We start from the raw sequence: 9269 nt of genomic DNA on the forward strand, positions 1-9269 counted from the left end.
CTGGCGGACGACGCTGACAGTGGCAATGGGGTGAGGTGCAAGCCGGAGAGTGGAGGACGAGGTTAAGGAGAGAGACAAATCAATCTATGGCTAATTAAATGGGTAAAACTAGATGGAATCTGTAGATAGGTACAGTACTTCTCTATCCGGCTTTGCATGGTGATTAATTAATCATCCACTCAATTCATTCGAGTGAGATAATGCATGAGGTGTCGTTTATTTCAATTACCTTTACACCCTTCGAAGGGACTATTGGGATTCCCATGGTACCCACCCTCGCATATGCAACGATAGCCCAGTGCATTTCTTAAGTCCTCGCATTTCATGTTTCTACCACTGGCTTAGCACGACTGGTTGGACTCGGCCTTTTCGCAAGGCACGTCCAATTTGACCATTCAATCCAAAACAAGGCTCGGGCTCTTGCCCACATCCTCAAAGCTCTAAGTAGCATGACACAGACATGCAACATAATATGACACAATATGCCGACACGACACGATATGTCGATATGTCATTTCTCAAAAATAGAAAACTTCGACATGTTGTGACATATTATATTTTTATTTTTAATTAATTTGATTCAAATTCAGAAATAAATAAATAATAAAAAATAGCTTATAATGAATTTACCCTAATAATATTAATAAATCCATTCATAGGAAATTTGAAAGATATATTCATAATTAATGCGTACCTATATTTGGAAACACGTTTCTAACTTTAACAAAAATTATAGAAGCCTTGGTTTTCCTAAAATCACCCCTGGTGAGAAGGAGGTGACTTGGCGTTGCTTGCTAGTTGAGGCATAGCTCGTAGGTCTAGGTGGTGGGGGTGAGCGTCTTCACTGTGGGTGAGTAGTCTGTGTACATGAAGGGCGTGTTTGGTAATTTATATTTGGTAATTGATTCCGTTCTTTGTTTTTGAAAATAGATTTGGAACATAAATCTGTTTGATAAATTTTTTATTCTTGAAAATAGATTTGAAACAAAATTAAAGAGTAAAAAAAGTCACTTTTTGTTCCCGGTAATCATTTCAAAGTTAAGCCAACCCAAAGTTGTTTTTCTCTTCTCTTCTTTTTTTCTTCTTGTTCTTCTTCCTTCTCTTTTCTTCTTGCACCACTGTCGGTCACCGGTGACCAGTTGGGTGAAGTCCGGCGACCTTGCCGGTGGCCAGGTGAGCCTCGTTCGGGCCTCCCTCGGCCACAGGCGAGCCTCACTTGGCCAGGCTCGGCTCGGCCAAGGCTTGGCTGAGGCTTGTCGGTGGCTAGGTGGGCCTCGCTTGGGCCTCCCTCGGCCATTGGTGAGCCCCACTCGGCTGAGTGAGCCTTGCTTGGAGGGGCGAGGCTTGGTCAATGAGGCCGCACCTTGTCGAGGGCTGACAATGCTCGGCGAGGTTATCGACCCTCGTGCAGTCGATTCTTTGGTCATCTCGAGGCCACCAACTAGCCAAAGCTTGAAGAAGAAGGGAGAGAAAAGAAAAAAAAAAGGAAAAAAGTAATAAAATTATTTAAAAAATTAAAAGAAAATGGATTGGACTGGAAATTTTAAGAATAGTACCAAACTCAATTATATTCTGTGAATATAAATTTTGAATAGTTATCAAACATCTTAAAATATTTAGAAACTGCATTCGGGTACATAATAAAAAAGAATCATTTTTGAGTAAATTTTTTTTTTCGAAAACAGAATAATTACCAAATGCATCCGAACAGTGCAAAGCAGTGATGGCGCAAAAGGGAGAGAAGAGAAGAGGAAATAGAAAAATAAAAGAAAAGAAAAAAAATGATGTGGAGGGAGAAGAGAAGAAATGTACACATGGAAATGCCATGTGGACCTTCTTTTTTTTTCTTTAAATGCCAACTTATATTGAAATTTTAATTGTAAATACCACCTATTTATTTTGACTGAAATTTCTTATGAAGCACTTAAATAATCGTTTTTTTTTTTTTTTTTTTTTTAGATTTAACACTTAAGTGATCGGCAAAAAATTTTAACAGTAAAATAAGTATTGCACAATTTTTGGCACTTCTAATATTATTTTCCTTATATATCGGAATTGAAATTTTCGAGAAGATATCCTAATGAAAATTAATCAATATGACATAAATCATCTAATAAAACATTCAGATAATCGGTAACTTCATTAACTCGGTAGGCCAAGCAGGGGGAAAAAGGATGCGGATGCTATAAGTTCTGTGAAAGATACAGAGCCAGAAGTCCAGAGAACCATCTAGAACAGGGAAGTGCCCGTGCCCTTCTTGTCTCCACCAATCTCAAAATGCTTGCATCTCTCCAGATTATAGCCGCAAACACCGCCAGAATTGATCACCTGGTGACACAGAATACAACATAATTATTGTGTTAATGGGCTGCGACGCAACTCAATGAAAGACAAACAGTATGAACACTAGAACAAGATTTCGTACAGGAACGCGAAAACAGCATGTTATGAGGAAAGATTTTATCAGAAAACGAAGAGTGTGTAGGAAAAATGAGATTGGATTCAAGCCAAAATGCTACCATTTACAGATAAAAATTAAGCAAAAGAACTAGGAAAAAAATTAACACTCTTCGTGTGATATTCCCTTTTTTTTTGAGCGGGCAACAATATGCATCGGGATTATATCATACTCCTCATCAGCGTCTCTCCCCATCATCATTTGATCATCTGTTCATAATATCCGTTAAACCGCTACCTCATTTTCTTGATTTTTTAACTGTCTTCCCTAATAGATAGAGTGATATCGATGACTATTAATTCAATAACCAGCTTTTAATCGGATGAACAAATCCATGGCTCGACCATACCTTCGCTCCTTGCATTGATGGTTGCAGCCTCCAGGCCTCTCGAGTGAAAATGATCTGGCCCGGGGTATCGAAGAGAGTGTGAGTCCGGAACGATCCAAAAACACTTCCATCTAATGGGCTAGATTTCGGGACATGAAGCCGCATAACAGAACAATACATGGAGTAAAGACTATCGCATAGGCAGAGTCAGTGGAATGGTCTATACTGGCCGGGACAAGAGTAAAATAAAGCAGAGTCTAACGTGGGGTTATGCGCAATTGCTTTCCGGCCCAACAAAATCCACCCAGACATAGGAAGAGGAAAGGGAGTTACAACTCACAATTCTAATTAAACTCCACACTCCATTCGAACATAACTTGATTCGGAACAACATTTATCAATAGGACAGACTTGAAACATTTCAAAGGTTCTCCCGAGCTTGATTTCGGCTTGGGTACTCCTGTCTCATTTTCCTCTCCCTCAGCCCTCAATGCTTCCACTGTTCAAAGAACCAAACCCCTAAATTCAGACAAAAAATCTCAAAAAAATAGAACCCCGCTTACCGATGAAGCACAAGGCAAGCAAGGACCAGGCTAAACATGAACCTCGGAGAAACAAACTGGAACCCACAATCGGATGGATTCAGAAAGAAAACCCCCAAATGACCCGACAAGAGTCTGTGAGACTGAGCAAATCATAACAATCGCTAGTAATCTGTGGGCACATCAATGCAGGTATCGAAGCGATCATAAGCACTAGAAATGAAAACGCAGAACAGGTAGAGGGTGAAAGTAAAGAGAGAGACCTACTTTGGCAAAGTCGGCGTACTACTTGTCGTTAGGGATGTTAAAAGAGCTTGACCCAAGCCAACCCAAACCGGAAATTTTGGATCTTTTTGGTTCGGTCCCCTCGGATTCAGGTAAAAGTTTTAAGGGATAAGTATATTAAAAATCCTAAAACTTACCACGAAAGTGCAATTGAGTCCTAAAACTTTTAAAATATGCAATTGAGTCCTAAAACTTGTCATAAAAATGCAATTGAGTCCTAAAACTTTCAAAATGTGCGATCAAATCCTAAAACTTATCACTAAAGTGTGATTAAGTTCTATAACTTTCAAAAAGTGTTATCAGCGGAATGACTTGATTTGTCTAATTTAACAAGTTTTGGCACTTTATTACACTTTTTGAAAGTTTTAGGATTTAATTATGCTTTTGTAACAAGTTTTAGGACTTAATTGCACTTTTTGAAAATTTTAAGATTAAATTGCACTTTCGTTACAAGTTTTAGGATTTCCAATGCACTTATCCCTATATTACATTAAATTTTCATGCTTGAACTTGCAAAGATGCTTCCACAAACATAAAGTCCAAAAGCCAATAACACACATAACATATATTCAAAGCACACAATCAATCCTAGAAGTCCTTACGAGCAAATTGATAGACAAGTCGCTATGGTAATAAAGGATCAGATGCATGCCGAATCCATTCCCAAACAGGAAAGACAGCTTGAGAGTTTGTCTGCATCCACTTCAGGTTCGGTCTCTTCATTCTCTTCTTCAACTGTTGAGCTCGGGTTGATATTGGCGAGTTGCTGAACCACATTGCTCATTGTCGGCCTATTCGCTCTGCTTTGGTCCAAGCATTTCACTGCAATCTCAGCTATAGTTCGTAGTCCCTCTATTTCATCTTCACTAGCACCCTCAAAATTTATGACATCGGAGAGCATGTCACCCTTCACGGAACAGATGAAACGATGGATAGTATTGATTGACTTTTCAGACTCCGTAACATGAAGTTTCTTTCCCGTGAGCAACTCCATAAGGACAACTCCAAAGCTATATACATCGCTCTGAATTTTTAGCATGCCGGTGACTAAATATTCCAGATTGATGTAGTGCAGGGAGTCTTTTTTCTGAATGGCTATGATATGTCTATGCTCTGGTGATATAAGTACCGAAGTTCCAAAATCAGATATTTTCACTGAGTTGTTTCGACCCATAAGTATGTTTGCTAACTTGATATTGCCATGAAAGATTGGGGGTTGTGTGGTGGAGTGCATATGATCGAGTGCAAGAGCAGCTTCAGCAGCTATTTTGAAGCATTGTTCCCATGTCAACTCGTTTTGTTGGATGAGTTTGAAGAGGGTGCCATTTGGAATGTATTCATAAACCAGCGATGGTATTCTAGTCTCCAAACATATGCCTTTGAGCTTCACCACATTTTTGCAGCTTATGTTCATCAAAATTTCAAGCTCACGCTGGAAATCCTTGTTTAATAGAGACTTGTCCATATCTTTAGGCTTCTTGACCACGACCACGGTGTCCCGCACGACCACAGTGCCGTTGTGCTCCTCTAGTGTCCCTTTATGGACGGAACCAAAACCATCATTACGGAGCTTTTTATGGTCATCATTGTTGTTGGTTACTTTTGCCAGCTTCGACTCCGTGAAGATTGGAACTTTGCGGTTTTTCATGAGCTCTCCTCCATTTTGTTTGAAGTTGATCTTTCTCAGTCTCCACCTCATTGTGATCGAGACTGAAGCAGAAGCGGTTATGTCGAAAATGGATGTAGTCATCATTGCCAAAGAATATAAGTTACCAGATTATGATTCAAGCACGTAATCCTTATATGATCCACACACCTTATTCAAAGAAATCAATTTTGAACAAAACCCATTTAACCTCCATTTACATAATCCCCATCTATCACTAGAAAGAAAGGCCTCATGGGTGGATCCTAATAAAAAACAGAATGACATTAGGGGTGTGCAAAAGAACCGGGATTCATCTGGACTACTCGGAACTAGACCAGAACCGCCCGGAACCGGTGGTTATTAAGGGAACCGGTCCGGTTCCCGGTTCCATGGGCGGATCCGTCCACCCGGACCGGACCGGTTATAATATAATAATATATTAATTTTTAATATTCAAAAAATGAAATTAGCAAATCTAAAATTTAGGGCTCTAATCACCATCTTATCTCAATTCACTACTCTCCTACTCTATCTCATCTCTCTTAGTTCGAAATCTCCCCAGCTCCTTCTTCCCCTCCGATTTACCTTCGGATCTGTTCATCTCCCTTCGAGTCCCTTCAAGTCCTAGTTCGAACTAGGTGAAATAGTGAGTCGATTCTCTTTTCTCCCCTCGAACTTGAACTCTCTATCCACGTTGTCACCATCCTCGTTGCCACCTCCGCATTCACTGTCACTATCGTCATCTTCGTTATTGGGCTCGTCCTGCTTCTACCTCCCCTCTTCCTCCTCCGCTTCCTTAGGCTTCTCTCCATCGTTCTCAGATTTAGGGACAAGGGTGAACTCCAAGTCTCAGAACGGCTCGTCGTCCCCATTGTCCTCCTCATTGTCGGTCTTGAGGGAGGAGTGGGAGACGGCAGAGGTGGTGGCCGGGATGGAAGCGGCGTGAGGGTCGCAACCGCCGCCACCGCTGCGCTAGTACTTGAGGAGAATAAAACTACCATGGTCGGGAGAGCTAGAATAAACAGATGTGGGGAGGGCGAAAAGGGGAAGACGCGGAGGTTGGACTGGTTCTATGGATCCACCTAAGAACCGGTGGTCCGGTTCTTGAGTGGATCCATGCAACGAGCGGGCGGTTCCCGGTTCCAATTTTTCGGAACTGGTTCTTAACGGGCGGTTCTCGGTTCTAGGTCGGGAATTGCCCATCCGAACCATGCATACCCCTAAGTGGCATCATGGGTTGCTTTTGTAGTGGAGTCAAATAAGTTCCAACCTTTATACATTAGTCAACGGGGGATAATGGAAGATGAAGTGCCTGAAAACTACCGTACCCCATTGCTCGCCACTTTCCCCACCGTGCATCTTCTATAAAAAGCAAGGCATTTGTGGAGAAGAGACTGTTCTCGGGGTTTCATCATCATCACCATCATCATCATCGTTTCAGTTTTTGTAACAAATATTGCAAATAAAATAAAAGATTGTATATTTTTCTACACATAGTAAATGGGATAGATCGCCAATTGGGACAGCCGCGCCCCGCCGCGCCCCGATTATTGTCTCGCCTGATGCCTTACGGGCCATTTTTTTGTGAGGGAAATTTGCCTTATTCAAGGTGGTGTCCCGCGGGGCACTAATCCTCACGCCCCAGTCATCCTTAATTTTAAGAATCCTCACTCCTGCAAGCTTCTACGTATAGACCTATTCCTTTTTTGCAGGTATATTATTCAAAATTTTCACATTTAAATATATATTTTCTAATATGTGTGCCTATATAATTTTCATTAACTTTATTAATGTAAAATTGGATAATATATATTTACAACATGACAAAAATTAATACATCTCCACCACAAAATCTCAATTAAAACAAGGATTTTTACACCGGGCTCTATTAGCGTAATCTCAAATTACACGTGCAATGTACTAGGATGCCTCGTGTCCAATAGTTTCACTTTTGTTCACTCTTGTTGACACCTATTTTTAGCAAATCTAGGAAAATAAGGAAAATAAAAATTGCATTTTGAACAAATAAAAGGAAGAAAAAAATAAAAATTGGGAAGATTGATTTGATTGATTATGCATGGAAGTTTGAAATTCTGATGAATATTCAGATTTTGACAAATGTATAAATAATTGAAAAATCTGGCGAACAAAGGGCAAGAATTTTGCAAAATGGAAGAAATTTGAGCGGGGATCGGCGATTACGAATCATGCTATGATTTACGATTTGATTTAATGCGACGGAAGATGGAAACTCGAAAAATGCCATACAAAGCGGCCGTTCGGAATTAGTATAAAAGGGAGTTTCATTTTTCGTATGAAAAGGGGGGCTTCAAAAAAAAATTGAGAGAAAAAAGGGAGAAGGAGAAGAAAATTTCTTCTGCAGAAAGTGCAAAAGGAAAAACTGCAAAAAAAAAAAAGAAAAGAAAAAGTCAGAACGTGAGAGAAAGAGTAGAAGAGAAAAGAGAAAAGTAAAAACAGTAAAGGTTGATTTGACCTTTACTGTTCATCATCTTCCCCAAATCCACTCCTCACCCGCGCGCTGCAACTCGCGGAGATCCGACGCCGGAGCTCCGACGAAGACCGCCGCTCCTGACCTCGCACCGCGCCCCGACGACCGCGCTCTCGCCCTCACCGACGCCGTGCCGCTGCAACACCCCTGCTCTGCCCGCGACGCCGCCCATTGATCTCCAAGCTCCGCCGCGCCTCCGCCAGACGCCGTCGCTGCCCCGCCTGACGCCAAGCGTCGCCCAGCCCGCGCATCTGCTCGGAGCCCGACGCCGCCGCGTCTCTGCAACCCGCGACCAGCGCCGAGCACGCCCCAACCAACGCCTGCAACTCCGGATCCGCTGCCCGACGTCGCCGGAGCCAGCACCGTCGCTGCTCACCAGAGCCCAACTCGCGCACACCACCCGACGACCCCGCGACGCTGCAGCAGCCCGAGAACCCGCGCCGGCCATCGCGACCCGCTCCTGCCCAGCCGACGCCGGAGCTCCGAAGCCTGCCGCTCCCAACCTCGCCGCGCCGCCGCGCCGCTCGCCTCAGCCAAGCGCCCGGTGCCTTCGCCGCCCATCTCCGCTCATCGGACGCCGTGCCTGCACACCCGACGCCGAATCTCGAAGCCTGAGGCCTGCTCCCTCCATTACTGTTCCGCAGCAACCGAGCTCTCACTGTTCACCATTGCCGCCGCAACCCACAAGCCCGACGCCGCCGCACCTGCTGCTGAGTCCTCCGTCCGAGCGCCACCCTACGGCTGCCAAACCCATTTTGAGAAAAAAATAAAATAAAAGAGAAAACACATTAGGTAGTTTTCCTTAGTTTGTTTTATTTTATTTTATTTTATCTTATCTTGTTCTTTTTAGTATAATTAGCCTTTAGTATATGATTGGAAATTCCAACATATTACCCGATTCGCAACCGCGCAAAGTTTTTTATTTCATCTATAAGGCCTAGATGAAATAATTAATTGCGGGAATAAAATTGATATTTTGATCTTTAAGGCTTAAGATCAATTTATCGATTTTATCGAAATATTACCCATTGATCCGAATGATATGTAATATTTTTGATGATCTGTTTTGTCTTGATTGCTTTATTTATCTTGAAATGTGTTTGAGTTATAATATTGCATGATTTAGGATTCATATATTTAGAATAGGAATTTTATTTTAAATTTAAAAAAAAATCAAATCAATCAATTTAGGTTGCTAGATTTTTAATTTGGATTACATGTTTAATTATTATTAATTTCGAAACTAAACAAAAAAATCATCATATACATGTCATGTAGTGTTAAAGCATATTTTGCACGTCATTGCATATTATGACTAAATTGCATTTAGTTCAATTCTAGATAATATTTTTCTTAATTTGTTATAAGTTTAGGTATTTTTAGATATATTGCATTTTAGGATTATTTTGGTTAAGATAATGTTTTAGTTTAAATTAGGATTTGGCCCAACCTAATTCCTAATATAAATTAAATAGGATCTTAATTTAATTAGGTAATTT

The 9269-nt window shown here is 41.4% G+C and overlaps 1 protein-coding gene across 1 annotated transcript; it reads right to left on the reverse strand.

The window, feature by feature from the left end:
• Window positions 1–4253: 4253 nt before the first annotated feature.
• LOC104451752 (wall-associated receptor kinase-like 1) lies at window positions 4254–5312 on the reverse strand. Its single transcript, XM_010066346.2, has one exon. It carries the CDS (start codon window positions 5310–5312, stop codon window positions 4254–4256), a length of 1059 nt encoding a protein of 352 aa, XP_010064648.2.
• Between the last annotated feature and the right edge of the window lie 3957 nt (window positions 5313–9269).

The sequence above is a fragment of the Eucalyptus grandis genome, chromosome 6, assembly GCF_016545825.1.
Source record: "Eucalyptus grandis isolate ANBG69807.140 chromosome 6, ASM1654582v1, whole genome shotgun sequence".
NCBI lineage: Eukaryota > Viridiplantae > Streptophyta > Magnoliopsida > Myrtales > Myrtaceae > Eucalyptus > Eucalyptus grandis.